Source organism: Bos javanicus, chromosome 14 (assembly GCF_032452875.1).
Source record: "Bos javanicus breed banteng chromosome 14, ARS-OSU_banteng_1.0, whole genome shotgun sequence".
NCBI classification, from domain to species: domain Eukaryota; kingdom Metazoa; phylum Chordata; class Mammalia; order Artiodactyla; family Bovidae; genus Bos; species Bos javanicus.
In genome coordinates, this window is record NC_083881.1 from 15,744,988 (window position 1) to 15,765,912 (window position 20,925).

At 40.5% G+C, this 20,925-nt stretch overlaps 1 protein-coding gene across 1 annotated transcript; it reads right to left on the reverse strand.

Annotated features, from left to right (window-relative positions):
* Positions 1–506: 506 nt before the first annotated feature.
* RNF139 (ring finger protein 139) lies at positions 507–15,248 on the reverse strand. The gene is made up of 2 exons (XM_061438649.1): positions 14,754–15,248; positions 507–2,662 (listed from the first exon to the last, which is right to left on the reverse strand). The coding sequence occupies exons 1-2, from the start codon at positions 14,932–14,934 to the stop codon at positions 846–848; spliced, it is 1,998 nt and encodes a 665-aa protein (XP_061294633.1). The 5' UTR covers positions 14,935–15,248; the 3' UTR covers positions 507–845.
* Positions 15,249–20,925: the final 5,677 nt, after the last annotated feature.

A 20,925-nucleotide genomic window follows, 5' to 3' on the forward strand; every position in this document is an offset into this window, starting at 1 on the left:
GAGGTATCATCACTGCATACCACCCATGAAGTCAGATCAGAATTTTTTAAAATCACTTAATGTTTTGGTTTAAAATAGTGAAAACCCCCCAAAATATTTCATTTTATAATTTCTTTAAAAGTTCAAAAGGACAATGTTATGACAATGCTGCAAACACAGAATGGCTAATAAATATACTGATTTTTACATCAAAATTAAAACCATTAGCACATCCTGGTTTATACCAAAGTTTAGTTGATATAAATAAGCCTACTTCTGAACTCTCACAGTCTCTGATTTGAATCATTACTTTCAAACCCAGCTCAACTACAATGCTAATATCAAGTGTCAAAAAAGTCTCAGTCACTTCTGACAGCCTATTTTCCCCTTAATTGCAAAATACTCTATATACATATAGAATTTATCCTCTGGTCCAAGTTGTTTTATTTCCTTGATTTAACATAGTTTCCCCTGATTTGCATTTTTATTCTCTCTCACCCATTTTAAAAAAAAACTAGGGTCCAGAGTTGGATACATCACAGACTTTCATTGAGGAATCTTTGGCACAGTTGACGCACCATATTATTACATCTATTAAAAAGTTATTTGTTCAAATTTGTCATAAAAATGTGAAAACATTTTATTCTATGTACAATAATGTACACAAATTTAAATAGGTCACCAAAGAGACCAGAAGTAATTAAAGAGGTATATTTACAGTAGCACATCACAGTAAACGGAAAACCATTCACAGATTCAACATTGATACTGTTTTTGTGCTTGGTTACACACGAAGTGAAGCAGATTACTCCATTTTGGATGAACTTAATTTTAAACAAATACCTCAATGATCAGTAAATGCTATTTTAATCAGTATCGTCATTAATCAGTTCTTCAGCTGCTGTGCCCGTGTGCTGAATCACTCCATTTCTTTCTCTCTGAGCGTCGTCATCACAGTCTGTACTGTCATCTTCATTCAATTCCCTGTCAGATTCGGCAGCAGCTTCTCTTACAGCTTCCTCTGGGTTTTCATTGGGTGCAATAAATCCATTGTTGTTAGATGTATTTGTGTTATCCTTGATATCATCTTCAATGTACACTTTTTGATGGCACATTGGACAAGTATCTTGAATGTACAGCCACTTCCGAAGGCAAAGTGCATGGAAATAATGATTACACGGTGTGATGCGAGCAGATGTTGTAAATTCATGGTAGCAGATTGCACATACGTCATCTATTTCTTGTAGGCGGCTCCCCTTTATTTCAGGAAGTGAATTAATTTTTTTTACAGCAGTTCTACGATTCATGAATGTCTTCCACCCATTTTTTGCTTGTAAGTAGATGTTAAAATAGGCATGTAAGCACATCATACAAGCCCGGATTTTACTTCCTGACTCAAACATCATAGTATAAGCCCCATTTCCAAACATTACTACTCCAAATATAAATTCAATAATATTGCCTGTTGAACGAACATAGTAGACATAATCATCAAGCTTTTCCCAGAGGACATTATAGTAGCCATCAATCATGAATAACGTATACACAGTTAGAGAAACTATTACTTTTAAGCAGAGTTCCACACAAAAGGCTGTAACTGCAAATAACCATGTATTTAGTGCATAGTGATGCCAAAGAACATAACTGAGTATAACAGGAAGAATAAACAGGCAAGCAGAAACAAAGAGCACAGGAAAATGTCTACGAAGAGATGACACATGAGAGGCACTGAGCGACATTAATACGGGGTCTGTCATTCCATGGATGAAATGCAGGACTGCTGTTAATAAAAGGCACATGTTTCTGCTTAAGCGGATAAGTCTCTCTTCTGGTCTTAGCCCACTTAAACCAGTCTGAAGAGCCAAAATGAAAAATAAAACAGGTGCTACAAAGCCAAGTCGCCTATCGTCTTCTTCAGTTGACCCAATGAAAGCCAATATTCCAAGACCCAAATAATGGGCTATTGAGGAAATTACAGCACTCATGCCCAGTACAGTGAGTGTAGAGTCACATCCACTAATTATGAGATTGCAAATGAGGTCCCAAAAATCATCCCAAGAGAGAAAGAAGGAATCAGTTTCATTGGCCATTCTTAAAATGTATATTAATACTGTAGCCTGAGCTGTAATTCTTGTTAGCCAGAAGACTCGCAGGACGTCTGGGAAACGAATCCTCTTCCATGTGTCCTCCATTAATAACTGTAATCCATAAATTCGATACATGTGTCTCACTAAAAGATAAACATATCTGGTGGAATAATAAAACCACTTAAGTTTCACTGCCAAGACAAGCACTGTATTTAATGTGAGAATCAAGGAAGAAGTAAAAACTAAAGTCTCTCGGATGTGTAACGGCAGTTCTGTGATTAAGCCTATTACAGGAACCAAGAGATCCAAAATAATTAACTGTGAATAGATGGAATGAATTTGGAGTAGTGTGATGTATCCAATTCCAAACGTTAGCTGTAGAACAATGAGTGCCATCCACAGCGAGGGCCCTTTTCGAGGAAGCAGCTCAATTCCAAAAGCTGATGTGTTGTAGGCACCATAGAAGTCAATGTGCAAAGCAGCATAATAATTTACCAACACTGAAGTCGCAGCTAATAGAAAGGCGGAGCTGTACATGTAAAACTTGAAAAGTGATCGCTGTGACAAGATCAGAACAATACTGGATACAAACATACCTAAAAAAAGAGAGAGAAAGAGGTCATTCGAACGAAACGTTGTTAAAGCATGTTTTTCCACTAAAAGTTATGATGTTCTTCCTTTAATAAGCGTGAACATTTTCAAACTGATGAACATTATGCCTCAAGACAGTTTAGGCTTAAAGGCCCGTAAGTGTTTTGTAAAATCAGAGTTCACCAGGACAGATCAAACACATCCTTAAAATCTTACCCCTTATTTTCTAATTTTCAGAGTAATTCAAGTAGCATTATATCTCCAGAAACCAAATTACTAAAATATTTCCAAGATGAGATTATTGTGATAATACAGTTTAACAAGCTTTAAACTTGAAAGAATGTATATTATAATTTCAGAATTATTCAAAACTAGTTTTCTTAGATACGCCTGTCATTTAAAAGTAGACATTTAATTTCCAAATACATGGGATTTTGTTTAAAGTATCTTTAATATTAATATCTCATCTTGATACCAAAGCATTTAAATGCTTTCTTCTCTGAAATTACCCTCCGTGTTTTTTTCAGCTTTAACTTTATTGAGGCTTTCAATGGGTAGATGGAAGGTCTCTCCTGGTAAATGTCACACTGCACTTGAAAATATGTGGGTTATTTTCAAATATCCCTTCATACTGATTTCTAACATAATTCCACAATGATAAGAGAACAGACTCTACATGATCTCAATATCTTTGGACCATGAAATTTTTTCACCTTGTTTTATGCCCCTGGATATGTTCCAGTGTCTCCTAGTTTACAGTCTATGGGAACTTAATAGAATTTGTATCCTGTTATTGTGTGAAAACTGTATAAATCTGAATTATGTTGAATTGGTTCACAGTGCTTTTCAGGTCTATTATATCCTACTTCTCTGTATACTAATTCTATTATTTTTTGAGAGTTTGATATTGAAACTCCAACTAAAAATCTTAATTTATCTACTTAAAAATTAATTGTAATATATAACTGAACTATATATAACCTTGTTTTGTATTTTCCAAATCTCTTGTCTATGTGTTATCATACTTTGATAATGTAAAAAATTTTGAAGAAAACCTTAAAAAAAGTTAAGATTACTTCATTACAAAAACACTAAAAATAAGCAAAATGGACATTTGTTCCTATTAAATCTGAGATTTTTCTTAAAGTGTTCTTTAGAATGTCAAGTTTAAGTTTTACATTTATAGTTACCTCTATTTCCTCCTTTTACTCAAACTGTGAACTCCTGCTGGCTCTTATTTTTCCTGCTGCTTGAATTTGGGAATTCTCCCTTGGGTCCAAGTTCACTTTTTTTCTGTATATACTTTCCTACAGATACCAAATATGTCCTCCACGTTTCCTTTCTCCTTTTGAATCTTTTTCTTCAAATGTGTGTGTGTACCAAGTTGCTTCAGTCATGTCCAACTCTTTGTGACCCCACAGACTGTAGCCCGCCAGGTTCCTCTGTCCATGGGATTCTCCAGGCAAGAATACTGGAGTGGGTTGCCATGCCCTCCTCCAGCAGATCTTCCTGATCCAGGGATCAAACCCGCATCTCTTTACAAATCCCTGCATTGGTAGGTGGGTTTATTGTTTCTTGTTTTTTTTTTAAACCACTAGCGCCACCTGGGAAGCCCTTTCTTCAAACAGTCATCCTTCTAATTCTTCAAACTAAAACAGCATTCAGAAAACCAAAACGTATTTTAGTAAGTTTCCCCCTCTCCCACACTATAAGCACCAATATACGGTCTCATAAGGTGCATCCAGCACCTTCTTTCTTGGTGCTCTGACAAATTTTTAAGTGAGACTACAATAAACATTATTATCTAAGGTCTCAACTATAGAAACCACATCCAAATATTCATCTATTTCTACTTCTGCACTGCAACTACTATACTCAGAATTTCTAAAACCTAAGCCTAAACTGACCTCAAACAGCTCTTCCTTTCGATTTCCAATTTCAGTCAGAGATACCATTATTATTCTTTTAACTGTACCTTTAGACCCCCATCCTCAAACTCTGAAAATTAGTGACAAAACCTACTAATATCTATACCTCCCCTTTCCCTCAGTGACACTCATCTATTAGTCTGTCTCAAAAACTCTTTCATTCAAATTCATCTGCAAGCCACCAAACTGCCTTTCTTCATGTCTTTGCTCAAAATACTGCAGCAGCTCTGATATTACCGATTAAAATCTACAGGTCTTGTTCTAACATTCAAGGACCCAATTTGCTTTAAAGTATCAATAATATTCCTCTAAACACATGAACCAACACTCCAGATTTCTTTCTTAAACACACCCCTTCTTCTCTGCCGTAATTACAGTTGTATTTACATTCTTCTCTTTGCTTGGCAGGATGGCCCCATTCAACTTCCCAAATCCCTGACTGTCCAAATCCTACCCATCCTACAGACACTGAGACATCACCTAATATTGTAGTTTATAGTTGTGTGTGTGTGCTCAGACACTCAGTCATGTCCGACTCTTTGTGACCCCATGGTCTGTAGCCCGCCAGGCTCCTTTGTCCATGAGGATTCTCCAGGCAAGAATACTGGGGTGGGCTGCCATGCCCTTCTCCAGGGGATCTTCCCAACCCAGCAATAGAACCCAGATCTCCCACATTGCAGGTAGATTCTTTACCAGCTGAGCTACCAGGGAAGCCCCAGTTTATAATAACCTGACCAAAAGATCTTCACGACCCAGATAATCACGATGGTGTGATCACTGACCTAGAGCCAGACATCCTGGAATGTGAAGTCAAGTGGGCCTTAGAAAGCATCACTACGAACAAAGCTAGTGGAGGTGACAAAATTCCAGTTAAGCTATTCCAAATCCTGAAAGATGATGCTGTGAAAGTGCTGCACTCAATATGCCAGCAAATTTGGAAAACTCAGCAGTGGCCACAGGACTGGAAAAGGTCAGTTTTCATTCCAATCCCAAAGAAAGGCAATGCCAAAGAATGCTCAAACTACCGCACAATTGCACTCATCTCACACGCTAGTAAAGTAATGCTTAAAATTCTCCAAGCCAGGCTTCAGCAATATGTGAATCGTGAACTTCCTGATGTTCAAGCTGGTTTTAGAAAAGGCAGAGGAACCAGAGATCAAATTGCCAACATCCACTGGATCATGGAAAAAGCAAGAGAGTTCCAGAAAAGCATCTATTTCTGCTTTACTGACTCTGCCAAAGCCTTTGACTGTGTGGATCACAATAAACTGTGGAAAATTCTGAAAGAGATGGGAATACCAGACCATCTGATCTGCCTCTTGAGAAATCTGCATGCAGGTCAGGAAGCAACAGTTAGAACTGCACATGGAACAACAGACTGGTTCCAAATAGGAAAAGGGAGTACGTCAAGGCTGTATATTGTCACCCTGTCTATTTAACTTATATGCAGAGTACATCATGAGAAACGCTGGACTGGAAGAAACACAAGCTGGAATCAAGACTGCCAGGAGAAATATCAATAACCTCAGATACGCAGATGACACCACCCTTATGGCAGAAAGTGAAGAGGAACTAAAAAGCCTCTTGATGAAGGTGGAAGTGGAGAGTGAAAGAAGGGAAATAGATGGGGAAACAGTGGAAACAGTGCTAGACTTTATTTTTCTGGGCTCCAAAATCACTGCAGATGGTGACTGCAGCCATGAAATTAAAAGACGCTTACTCCTTGGAAGGAAAGTTATGACCAACCTAGATAGCATATTCAAAAGCAGAGACATTACTTTGCCCACAAAGGTTCATCTAGTCAAGGCTATGGTTTTTCCTGTGGTCATGTATGGATGTGAGTTGGACTGTGAAGAAGGCTGAGCGCCGAAGAATTGATGCTTTTGAACTGTGGTGTTGGAGAAGACTCTTGAGAGTCCCTTGGACTGCAAGGAGATCCAACCAGTCTATTCTAAAGGACATCACCCTGGGTGTTCTTTGGAAGGAATGATGCTAAAGCTGAAACTCCAGTACTTTGGCCACCTCATGTGAAGAGTTGACTCATTGGAAAAGACTCTGATGCTGGGAGGGATTGGGGGCAAGAGGAGAAGGGAACAACAGAGGATGAGATGGCCAGATGGCATCACTGACTTGATGGACATGAGTCTGAGTGAACTCTGGGAGTTGGTGATGGACAGAGAGGCCTGGCGTGCTGGGATTCATGGGGTCGCAAAGAGTTGGACACGACTGAGCGACTGATCTGAACTGATTATGTAATATGTCCTTGATAGCAAGCAAGGATCTGAACTTTTATGTCTATGGATCCCAAAATATTTTGTAGAAAATAAAGTGCAATTAGTATTCACTAGGGAAATAAACATTTCTGTTGGATTCTGAATTATATTTTTAAAGGCATCCATGAAACACAGCCCACTTGGAAATGAAAAACTATGACAAGACAAAGCTGAGAAATGAAACCCTGGAGTACAGAAAAAGTGACAAACTCCAAATTAAACACCCATCTTCCCATGTGACTTCAGTATGTAACCAAGACCAATAATGCACATTACAATGGAGGCATTTCACAATCCACTGCAGTTAGAAGCAAGAATGAAGTTCCTCCAAATGATGACTGCCCACAAATTTTATTTTGTGCCAATCTGTCAGGTCATTTGTGAAAAACAGAACAGAAGGAAACAATCACCTGGAAGATATAAATACAGCAACCTCCGTGCAAGAACTAACTACCTGCTTTCCTGAGCAAGTGGGCCACTAATAATCTCCCCAAAAGCTGACAGCTGGGAATGGCCCTTTCAATAGAAAATGGGCTTTTTTTTTTTTGAACAGGATTAGAAACCCCTTCCATGGAAGGTAACAGGAAATGGAATTTAATCAGCTGCCATATGTAATCTTAATTTCTCTAAAGAGAAAAACAAAAGTCAGTAGTTTTTTCCTGAGACAAAATTTAATCTAAAATAAGTCAAAACTAAATCAAGATAACTTCAGTTCTACTTTATGCCACTTTTTAAAAGGGGAGAGTTAAGTAGGAACTGTAAATTATTTTTAACTTGCTATTCACAAAGTGGTAAATTAATCTTTACCTGTCAATATTGATGAACTTTGCTATAACTTATAACCAGACTTTATTCTAATAGCTTTATCCCCACCACTAAAGCTTATTTTTACACACAGATTAAGGAATGATTTGGGTTTTTAGAAATACTTCTGGATAAAAACTGCCATTTTGCTTTGTGCAAATGTACCAAAAGAAAAAAAGAGAATATGACAGGCAAATAAGGCAGTGAGACTACAACTTCAAAGACTGGATATCTCCTTGTAAGTAACAATCTTATACTATTATCTCTTTCCTGATTAAAATCACTTCCCAAGATTTAATAATGACCAGAATTTCCTGGTGGCTCAGTGGTAAAGAATCCACCTTCCAGTGCAAGAGACACTGGTTTGATCCCTGGATCAGGAAGCTCCCCTGAAGTAGGAAATGGCAACCGGCTCCAGTATTCTGGCCTGGAAATTCCACAGACAGAGGAGCCTGGTGGACTACAGTCCACAGTCCATGGGGTCGCAAATAGTCAGACACAACTGAGCACATGCATGCCACCACAAACATTTTGAGAATAGTATAAAATGATTTTAATTCCTACCCAAAGTCTGTATGCATAGGAGGCCCTTAAATTTTTCCTTTATACTCATGTTCCTGTGTATGGAATACAGAATCAGCTCTCATTTTCATGGCAAAAAAGTAAGTCAACTCTCCAAGTCTCTCAAGTACTCTTCCCTCTCAAGGCCTTCAGGAAGTGTTGGCAATAACACCGAAGTTTGGTTTCATTTTCCCAACTCCAGACATTCAACTCTTGATATTTAACCTGTAGGCCTAAGAAAATTTAGCTCCTAGACAGAAGTTTCCTCGTTAAGATTTAAGAGTGACCTGCAATGAGTAATCAAGGCTATATATAAATGCTGCTTTACAAGGAAAAAGCACCTTGGGACAGTGGCAAATAGAACTAACTAGCATCACAATTTAGGGATCTGGTTCTCCAGTAATTCGAGTTTTACTTAAGTCCTCAAGGCAGGAAAAGGGGCAGGAATCCAAGTCAATTCAGGCGCTCTGAAGATATATATGAACTCAATTCATAAAAGAGTTCAGGGCCTTTTCAATTTGGATTACCAAAAGTGAGCAAACAAAACAAGCAGACAAGAAAAAAAAAAAACCCCAAACCAAAAAAACAAACCACCATGTACGTTATACAACACAATGTTCAACTCTTTTCTGTGTAAAGTCCATTCACAACCTTTCTGGAAGTTCGGGACTAAAAACTGGAAGGAAATAATAATAATACAACTCTCCAAGTACCTTAAATACTTTTAATATATAACATATAACCTAAAGCAAGCTGTGGAAAAACATTTCAACGCCTGACAGAATAAAGATGGAACAGTACTAAAATAAGTGTTATAACTGCCTTACTACTCCCAAGGGAAACCTATGCAATGAAAAGTAGAACAAATAAAACATCTTGAAATGTTAATCTGTAGATGTACCTGACAAACTATAGGATAAATTTTTTCTATCAAACTTAAAAAAATGATACTAAGTCCTTTATTAATAAGATAAATTGCTTTTAAATTTTAACAAGTATGTTTTTATTAAAAACATATGAACATGATTTTTTAAAAAGTCCAATCCCATAGGTATTAAATGAAGAATTAACCAAATTTTGCATAAATAAACACACTCATGGATAAATACTTCTTTTTGCTTTTTACCCAAAGGAGATCCCATTATAATAATGGAGTCTTTTTTAACCTTTTCAAAAAACTGCATTTCTGAATACTCAAAGAGGGCATCTTCTTACTTATTGACCATTCATGTTTCTTCCTCTGTGAAATGCCAGTTTATCTTTTGCTCATTTATTTATGGAGCTGTTTTTCCTTGCTGAATATAGTCATTTAAAAAATATTCTGACTACAGACTCTTTGTAGCTATCTGTAATGCAAGCATCTTCTCCAGATGTAGGACTGCTCTTTTCTCTTTCTGATGCTCCCTTTGATTAACAGAGGTTTTTAATTTTAATATCACTGAATTTATTATTTCATACACTTGCTTTTATATAGTTTTAAAGAACTTTTCCCTTACTCTAAGATTAAAAAAAAAAGTTCTACATTTTCTTCTAACTTTTTAAAGTTCTGCTTTTCACATTAAGATACTAATCCACTTTGAACTATTTATATACTTATGTGAGGTAGGGTTCAATATAATTTTTTCCATTTAAGTAACCAAATGGCCACAAATAGAATAATCTAATTTACCTCAATTGTACTTCAATTCTACCTCTGAAACACATCAAGTTTCTCCACATACATAGGTGGTCTGTTTCTGGGCTTTGAACTCTATGCTGTTTATTGGTCTATTTGTCCATCTCAGTGGTTCTCAACCAGGATCAGATTTTGCACCAATCATTTGGCCACAATCCCGCCACCCCCACCACCAAAGAATTATTCCTCCAAAATGTCAACGGTATCTGCTCAAACTCCCTAGGCTATCCCAATGCAGTCAATCATTACAATCACTTCACTTTGTTTTTACAGTCACAGGTTTTCTGAGTTCCTTCTACAGCACCAAAAGTCAGTCACTTTTTTCAACAACTTCACTGCATGGCTGTAACTAGTACACATACACAATGAATAGATTCTCTTTCAACAGAGATTTAGATTAACAATTTTTGTTTTGTTATTACCAACAATGCTGCAACGAATATTCTTGCCCACATTTTCTGTAAAACTGTATCTTCAGGACAAATATTCAGAACTAGAATTGTGAGTCAAAAGGTCTAATGAATTTTAATTTCAGTTGACAGTGCCAAGTGGCTTTACATAAAAACAACAGCTCACCAAAACTGTTTAACATCATCTATTTCCCCATACCTTTGCCAAACTAGTTTTTATTCAAACTTTGAATTCTTTACCAATCTTGCAAGTAAAATTTTAACTGCATTTCTTTAATTATAAATGAGGCTGAGTAATTTTTGTTTTGCTTATTGACCTTGTACATTTTATTTACTCTGATATGCTTATCCTGGGGCCTATTTTCCTCCGGGAGTAAATATTTTTCTTATCGGCAGAGTAAAACTCTTACTAGTACTTCAACTAAATATGACACAAATATTTCCCCCTTGGTGTGTCATTAAAAAAAAAAAACTTTGTAAAAAAGAATTTTGTCATCAAGAAGTATTTCATTTTTATGTACTCAAATTTATCAAAACTTCCCTTGTAATTTCCGGATTTTCTCCTATGTTTAGAAAGGCCTTTCCACGTCGATGAATTGTCATTATATGAGTAATACTATTAAAACAAACTCCTATGCTTGCATTTTCTGCCTTGGATTTAGATTTGCTAATTCAGCATTACACTGCACTGGGTTACATTTCATTTAGCACTTAACACCTCCTAAGAATAGCTTAATATTCTTAAAAATTATATATATTATGATAGGATCTAATTTGGATCTCCAAAGTGAGATGCTTTATATTCTGATCTGCAGAATTCTCGTATTAGTTTAATAACAAATAAAAGTATAGTAGTAATAGTTTCTTGTAGGAGAGTAAATTCTTTGGACACTATAAATAAAACTGGATGCAGAAAAGATCTCCATTTGACAATTCCATTTTAAGAAAAAGGTGAGATTGACAAATTTTGAGATTTATATTCAGTAGTACAGAGAGGTCTACAATTATTAAAAAACTACCCAGGGAGAACAATTGACTTCAACCATCTTTGGGTATCTTTTACACACAAACCCTCACTCTGAATAATAAACAAGATGCTTCATTGTTTTGTTGTTCAGCTGCTAAGTCGTGATTAACTCTTTGCAACCCACCAGGCTCTCCTGTCCTTCAATGAATGATCCTCAAATATTTAGCACATTTATTTTTATTCAGGGTGAAATTTTCCCCCACCAAAACCAGTTTTTAATAATTTTATTATTCTTACAAATATGATAAATTAGTATAATTACATTGTCATAATGTGAGGAGCTTCCTTTGGGGCTCAGATAGTAAAGAATCTGCCTGCAATGCAGGAGACCTGGATTCAATCCCTGGGTCAGGAAGATCCCCTGGAGAAGGAATGGCAACCCACTCCAGTATTCTGAGCCTGGAGAATCCCATGGACAGAGGAGTCTGGCGGGCTATAGTCCATGGGGTCGCAAAGAGTTGGACATGACTGAGCAACTAACACACACAATGTGAGGAGCAGTCAAGAGACAGACTTGGAAAATATTTTGTATTTTTCATTAAAATCTGACCCAGAGAACATTCTGCAATCAAAATTTTCAAATAAACAGCACCAACATTTTGCTAATGACTTCCAAAAACCAAAATATCTGTAACACAGTAGTATGGTCTTAACTGAAGTATAAAAATTTTGTTTAAAAGCTATTAATACCATGTTTACTAGTAGCTACAATGACATGTTCCTTACTAGATTCCAGATACGGTTATAAGAGCTTATAGCCTTACTTATTGCCGTTAACACTCTATAAGAGAAATACAGTATTATGGTTCATCTTCACAAAGGTGAAGAAAAGAGGCACAAAGCAGGTAAGTAACTTGACAGAGTCACATTCTTATTTAACCTGTCAAATACTAACTTCCATGATTTGCTACATAAATAAGAAGCATAGATATAGTACAAAGAAAATACTAGTTCAGTGTTCTTGAATTACAAAAGAGTTAATCAAAGAAAATACTCGTTCAAAGTTCCCTAGCCTGAAGCTCCGGAGAAGGCAATGGCAACCTACTCCAGTACTCTTGCCTGGAAAATCCCATGGACAGAGGAGCCTGGTAGGCTGAAGTTCATGGGGTCACCAAGAGTCGGACACGACTGAGCAACTTCACCTTCACTTTTCACTTTCATGCACTGGAGAAGGAAATGGCAACCCACTCCAGTGTTCTTGCCTGGAGAATCCTAGGGACGGGGAGCCTGGTGGGCTGCCGTCTATGGGGCTGCACAAAGTCGGACACAACTGAAGCGACTTAGCAGCCACAGCAGCCTGAAGCTCAACCGTGAGCGCCCTGCATTCTGTAGTATACAGGCCAGAACATTCAAGGCATTGGCTACACCGCTGCCAGAATGACTTTGTGAATCCTCTCAAACCCAGTTTTGTGGGTTTTTTTGGCTCCTCCACTTTGGCCTCTTCCTGCCTCCTCTCAAAGCAGAAGCAGGGGAAGCCCCTCCTACCACCCTCAAGTCCATGTTACATTTGTTATTTATTGCCCAAAACAGAACTGCGTAATTTCAAATTTCATGAAGTTCTCTAGGAGTCTGTTAGCTTCTACTCTCTAGCAAACTTTCTCTTCTCCTATGGGGTTCAGGAATAGAAACGATCAATGTTCTCCATTTCTCAGTCTCCCCACTCCAGGAATCAGTACAGGTACTGACTGCAGGCATGTATGTTACCATGTCATCATTTAAGGTGGATGAGTGTGTGTATGGGGGGGGGGGGGAGGGGTTGGCAGTCATGGGCTCAGCTGGGACCACCTTTCTATTTATATAATGAGACAAGCAACTGCCTTATTATGATGAGGAACTTCTAAATGACAGGAAAAAAATGCTTTCCCATCAGGTTCCTGTTCTTATTAATTTCACCGTAACATTATTTAACTAATTTCATTTTTATCCTCCCCCCCCCCCCGCAACTATCAGGATTAAACAAAATATGTTAAGTACAAAACATTAAGGTTGCTAATTCTCTTTTTATATTGTGGTAGAAAACATAATAGTTTCAGGTGACCAATATAATGATTTGCTATTTCTATATACAGGAAATCACACAGCTCCATTTTTGCTACAAATGATGAGGGCATCACATTTTTGCAGTGGTAAGTGAGATTACGTTACTGAGAAGTCTTGTGCTAAGGAACATCACATTCACATCTGTTAGTTTTTAAGATGTAGTGCTATGATCATTACTATACCATTCTGTATCTGGATTACAGCTGTACTGAGGAAGAAAATGAGGCACACCTGATGTCTTAAGACAACGTTAAGTCTAGGATTTTGCTGTGTATCAACCTCTAGGACTTTCAGTTTCCTCATCTGTAAAATGAAACTATTCATAACACCACCCAATCTCCTTTGAGGGATTTGAGGGATTTTTGAAAATCAGCTTAGATAATACCAGTGAAGATGCGCTGCAAAAGTAAAGTATCAAAAAATGTCAAGTGTTGTTATTTATCGCTGAAAAGAAAACTCAATATTATCATTTTTAAAAAGAATAAAGTAGCAACAGATGGCTTCTAACTCAGAAAGGCTTAGAAAAGATCTCACCATCCGCTTGTCCTCAGCAACACTTCAAAGGCACTACCTCACTAAAACCTGACACTCTACCTCATCAACAAAATCTGCCACGTTTCAATTCCTTAAAAACTTAAACATAAATGCTTCTCACTCTGGCAATGCAAGAGAAAATGGGGAATGAAGTACATGATGCTTTTCACACTCCACTCTTACACAACGAAGATACTGATTTTCATAAATCTCATCAGTTTCTAGCCACCTTTTTATAACCGTTCTCAATACCTTCTCCTCTATTCACGGAAAATTTTAGGACTCATTATTAAGTATCACCTTCTTCATGAAGGTCTTTGGCAAGTCTCAAGGTTTGATTGACATTCTCTTTCGTGTGGATGTCATTCAGATGACAACACACGAATACTGCGCATTTTGGAAAGGGGGAAACTGAGGCCCAGGTCTCGGCACGAAGAGCCCAAGGTCACACACGGCGAGATGGCAAAACGTAAGCAGAGGTGCTGTTTTTCCAAGGCTGTCGCATAGGACGCGGTGAGACAAGACTCACTCCCCAAGAGAGCAGCAGGCACAGGGCCACATGCTCGCACATCGCTGCTTCCTCCCCACCCTCACTCAAGAGGCAAAAACCAACAGGAGGCTGACTCGCTGGAAGGACCGCTCTGCTGTCAACTCCGAGACAAGTGTCATCTCCTCCCGCCCGGCCCACAAAGACGCCGCCCCCCCTCCAACTCGGGGGGGAAACGAAACTAGTTGACACACACACGCCCCCACCCCCATCCACCTGCGCACGGCCAACTTCCCCCTCCTGCACCTCTCGGCCTGCTGAGCCGTCCCCGGACGCATCCTACCCCGTTCCTCTCACCAAGGAGCCGGAGGAAGATCTGGAGTCCGATGCAGAACCGGCTTTGGCTGGAATCGTAGTAGGAGTTGAAAATGGCGTCGATGATGTAGAGGCAGGGCACCCGGAGCGCCACTTCGAGCGCCGCCCAGACCTGCTGATGGGCCATCCGCACCTGCTGCTGCGGGGGCCCCACCGCCGCCATGAGCCGCTGCCACACCGGGGCTGGGCGGGCCGCGCGGGGCAGGGCCCGGGACGGCGGCCGGGGGCGGAGGCGAAGGCAGGCGACTCCGCCCCCGCCCTCCCTCTCGTGTCTCTCTCACGGCCCGCCCCGCCGCCCGCTCGCGTCTCTCGAGCTGGAGCAGGCGGCGGAGGCGGCGGCTGAGGCGGCTCCCGGGAGGCCTCCGGGTGTCGGTGTTTCCGGCAGGCTACGGTCTGGCTCCTCCTCCCTCCACCGCCTCCCCCGCCCGCGGAGCCACCATCTTGACCTCGCCTGCCCGCCTCTGCCGTTGCTGCTGTTGCCAGACCGGGAGGCCACGCCCGCGGTCACGCGAGACCGCTGAGCCTGCGCGCCGACGGTTGCGTCATAATCCGGCGCAGTCATCACGCTCGGCGTAGCAGATGACCCTCTCGTTACCATGGTTTCGGCGCCTTCACGGCTTTTGGCGCCACCCAGTGGCGCAACCTCCGGGTAGCCGCCTCACCCTAAAAGCGTCGGGGCAGTGCGGGTTTCCCTGTTTCCGCGGATGGGAATTACTAGGTGCTTTATTAGAGCCCATTAAACGTCCCATAAACATGATTCAGAGCTGCTGGAGTTGGAAAGCCAAAAGGCGCCGCCCGCCAGAGCTACTGAACTCCACCGACAGGCCGGGTCTCAGCGGCCGACCTTCCGGCAAAGATGCTACCAGGCCTCCTGGGGTTCTGTTGGAGGCGTCGCTGCTCGCGGGCTATGGAGCAGACGCTGTGGTTTGGGCAGGGTGTGGTAAGCGATACCGAGAAAAACATCCCTTTGCACATTATCCTTGTGTCTCCTACCCGATTGGGCAGAACTGCGGACCCTAGTTGGCCACATTAGGATGTCAAGGACAAGACCTCTGGCCTTGGTATTTGGGTCACATCTTTGAGGTAAGAATACCCAGGCAATCCCTTCTCAAGGCGGAAGAGACCATACATTTTAATGTTTCTGTAGCGGATTAGAACATAAGACTCCAGAATAAGACATTTTGACATGATTATTTTAAGCTGAAGATAGTTGGGACACAGCAGGAACAAACAAAAATCCTTCCACCTCAGCACTTCCCCCCTTCCCTTTGCTTAAATGATCTTAATTTCGTGAAAGTCGCTCAGTTGTGTCGACTCTGCCTGGAATTCTCCAGGCCGGAGTACTGGGGTGGGTAGCCTTTCCCTTCTCCCGGGGATCTTCCTAACCCAGGGATTGAACCCAGGTCTCCCACACTGCAGGTGGATTCTTTACCAGCCGAGCCACCAGGGAAACCCTAAGAATAAGGGAGTGGATAGCCTGTTCCTTCTCCAAAGGGATCTTCCCGATCCAGGAATCAAACCGGAGTCTCCTGCATTGCAGGCGGATTCTTTACCAACTGAGCTATCAGGGAAGTCCTCCATTTGCCTAAAAATCAGACGTAAATTTCTATTGGTAAAAGTTGTGTACCGCCCCCTTACCAAGAGGACAGCTCAAACACCCTCAAACCTTATTAAACTAATCCTTATCTTCCATTAGTTTTCCCCCAAATGTTTACCTTCCCAGAGTTTGCCATCCTTGAAAGCCTAAATAAACCCTTTTTCTTGTATCCATTTCTCTACAATACATTGTTCTTTGTTAAGATGCTGTATAAGCTCCAAACTGTAGCCACCTCTTTGAGTTATTCGACACTTAGCTTCTCCCAGGCGTCTGTGCACCACATGAGTCAATAAACTCTTCTTTTTCTCTTGTTAATTAATTTTAATTTTTATTTTATCAGTTTAATTTCCAGGACCCCAGCCACAGAACCTAGGAAAAGGCGTTTGTCTCTTTCCTACACTTTCTTATTCATGTTTTAGCAGTTTCTGATTTAAATCTGATGCACATATTTTTATTAGTATAAGAATTTCTAATTAAAACTAAATACCACCTTGGGACCAGAACTTTCAGGATGGTGGCACAGTTGTTCTTGTCTTACTCAGATATGACTTCAAGCAAGTCTCTTTAAACTCACTAGTTCTCACTTTCCCCATCTGTAAAAATGAAGGTTTGAATAAGATACTGGCAAGGACTTTAAAATACTACCTTAAAATTATATGAGTGAGGTAGTTTTTAGAAAAATTTTAGGAATTTTTAAGATAAAAGATAAACTTTCAAAGAAACAGCTGCAATTCACTGAATCTAATCTCTCTGGCTTCTACATTGGTTTGAATGTTGCACAGCTCATGTATATAGTAAACTGAGTCTACTCAGAAAAATAATGTGGTGTCTATGTATTAATAAATTACAGTGTTCAAAAATACAAATGTTTCATTTGACATTAGTGGTTCAAAAGCCTTTTCAGTAGCTCTAAAGAGCCCTTAGATGTCAAATGTGTAAAACTTAATTTGAATTTTCAGTTTATATTTTCATCAGCCAAGTCTTTGTTACATGCAACAGGAACTGATTCTGGGCTATCTGAAGCAAAAGAAGATTTTGTTAGAGAATTGTTTTAATTATGTCCTCAAGATTTCAAGCTCCAAGAGTGACCATGCAGTTGGTCAAGCGTATTGTATTATATATCTGTACCCAGGGCTTCCCAGGTAGCACAGTGGTAAAGAATCTGCCTGCCAATGCAGGAGATGCAAAAAATGCAGGTTCGATGCCTGAGTGGAGAAGATCCCCTGGAGAAGGAAACTGCAACCCACTCCAATATTCTTGCCTGGAAAATCTCATGGATAGACAGCCTGAGGGGGCTACAGTCCGTGGGATTGCAAAAGAGTCAGACACCTGTCAGCACACAGGCATCTGTACAGAAGCTGCAGCAGAGGGTGGATACAAGCAGCTTCCTTAGTGGAAGAAAATAGGAAACCAGCACTTAGAATTTCTACCCCCCCCCAATGTATTATGTATTTTTTCCTTTGAATGAAAGATGGGGATGCTAGTTTGAAGGGTAGGGATTGATAGCCCTCCCCAAAGGATAAATACATACCATAACTTTATCTCAGACCTTGGGAATTAATTAAAAAATAATCTCTGATCCTAAATTACTTTATAGTTTTTCTCATTAAATTTCAGATACACTTATCAAGACCAGTGAATCCCATGGCCATGTGCCCACTGAAACACCACCTTTGCTGTAAATCAGGTCCCTAAGTCAAAGGCAGTATTATGCAGGACACATTGATGGATCAAACACTTGGAAATCATTGGCTAAGTAGTCTGACCAACACCTTGTGGGCAGGAAAGGCAAACTCATACCTGGCGACGGCAAGATTCTAGTCAGGGTCAATCACTGTCCTTTCAGGATAGAAGTCCAGAGTAGTCAACATGCTATCAAGCAGATGATGTTGTATGAAGTGCTCAGGGCTGAACATGAGGGAGTGGCCCGTGGGTGAGTGGAGGCCATGTTGCTGGCCTCTCACCCGAATTCCTGGACATGACTACATACATGAGCCCAGTACTGGGTTAGCTGGTGACACGGCTGCTGGTTAACTAGCCACACCCATTTTCTTGTTTGTTGAGTGCCTCTACTGTGGTGGAGTCCCCAGTAGGCATTGTTATACAACCCAAAGTTCTTTACTCACATGCCCAATCCCATAGATGACTCTACTGCTGCTTCTCCAGGCTTCCTTGTCCCCTGTCTTCTAATCATTTTCATTCCAGGCCCCTAATCCCCTAACTTATTTGCCACTTGCCAAGAAGGTCTATTTTTACTTCAAGCCACTTCCCTTTCCACACAAAATGGATGATCAGGAATACTACCCCAAACTCCCCTGTCATTTAACTACTGAGTAGGACTATAGGGCAGCAAAAGTCTGTTTTTGTTTTGAACCCATATCCCCACAAACCAATCTGTGAACTTAGCTTGGGCTTTTTTGGCCTCCATCAGCTAAACAAAGAGCCTCTCAAGCAGCCTTAGTTGTGAGTTGTGGGAGGGACCATGGTGCCAGAGTTGTAAGTGTGATGTGGGAGCCTGGGCCGCCTGCCTGTGCACCTGTTTTCCCCCGGCCTACTTGTCATCAACCCCAGGTGTACTGTTTCCACCTTATGATGGATTGATTGGTGCGTCTGACAAAACAGCTCATCACGGGCAACTTGGGCTATAGGGTCACTTAATGCCCCACGAGATGCTGTTCCTACCAAGGCCCATCAGCATGCAAGGAGCCATTTGTGAATGACATGTTCTCCATGGCAGATTCCTTGGCCTTGCTACAGAAACTAGAAGTCTACCTTGGGATTCTCCCATTGGAGTCTTGCCATAAACTCTGACTGCTTTGCTTATCAGGTACCCCTGTCCTGTAGAAAATCTCCTGTATCGAATGACTCATGCATTAACGCTAATTACACTGCAGCCTGTACCTGCTACATAGCCTTTATGTGCTCTGCATCCCATTGAAAACTGGCAGCCTTCCAGTCACCCAGTGTATGAATCAGAGCAGTATTCCCAGGTTCTGAATTAAGGCTGGAGCTTGATGTGGATCCTTGGTGGCAGAATAATACTGATAAAATGAGTGAGATGCAAAAATTCATTCTTTATTGTGGAGACATCTTGACATTCAAGCAGACCACCCTGGACCCTAAAAATTTCACTGATGTAAAAAAGGATGCTGGTTCCTACTAGTGATTTTTTCCTATCCTACTAGTGATTATTTCCTATCCTTGGGAAGGAAATGGCAACCCACTCCAGTACTCTTGCCTGGAGAATCCCATGGACAGAGGAGCTTGGTGGGCCACAGTCCACGGGTCACAAAGCGTCGGACACGACTGAGCGACTTCACTTATCTGGCCCAAGTAGTAATGATGTCATGAATGTAATAGTGACATTCTGTGGAAGGTTCAGATGGTCCAGGTCTCTCCAGACTATATTATGACAGAGGGTAGATGGGTACTGTTTTCTGTCCTGTATGAATGCAGTTGCTTCTGACCCCACATCCTCAGGCCCAGTTCCAGACTCATGGTTCCTGTTGGTACATTAGGTTAGGTCCTGAATCTCCTTTGGCACATAGGCCCACTTGAGAATGTTGAAAGTAGACAAAGTGAAGGGAAATGAGCTTCAGAACTGTTTTGTTTTTTTTTTTTCATAAGTATACATAGCTTTGATTTTAAAATAAAACTCAATTACTAAGTCTATCCATCTATATCTACCTGCCTAAACATGTTATACCAAAATTCAGTTTTAGCTTCATATTCAATATTTTCTGCTTACTTTTGATTCAGCCTTGACCTCTTAAATACCCAGAGGCAGATACCTGTTTTCTTACTGTTTCTGGCCTCTCTGAAATCATGTGTGATTGTTGGTCAATAAATCTTGCAAGTTATCATATCTAATCAGAAAGATATCACTGCTAAAACATAAATGTAGCAAGAAATTCTTATGTGCTTTACACATTGAAACATGTCAACTGAAGTGCATTATATATATTTATTATTGCTAGAGTGAATTTCTTCAATGATTGTGAAAGCTGTACATTTATGTACAAAACAATTATTGTAAACTTCTAAATAGTTAAAAAACTAGACAAAATTTATGAAACAACACAAGCCACTGGACATAGGCAACGAAGGGGGCAACGGTCCACGAGAGCTGGAAAACAAACAAGGTGAGCCATACAGTTGCTTCGGCCCACTGCCTGGAGAAGCATTCTAGGCTGTGGCACAAGAGGCCAGGGGAGGCCACCAGACTCCCTGTGGTGAGGAGATGGGGCTGGGAGTCCTGGGAGCCCAAGTAACTGTGGAGTTCACAGGGTAGAATGCCAGGAAGCAGAGAGCCACACACAGAGGGAACTCCAGAGATCTGCTGACCAGGCCCTAAAAGCATTCAGCTGAGTAATGGCCAGCCCACGTGACAGGAAACTACCGAAGGCCAACAGAAGAACCATCCGAAAGGATTACAGGAAACAATACTCAGAGCTCACACACACAGGGTGTGGATAATTCCTGTTCCTACCAGCAAGAGCGGCAAATGTCCTAATTCACAAGGCATCAGTCAGAGAATGAAGAACGGTCTTGCTTCAT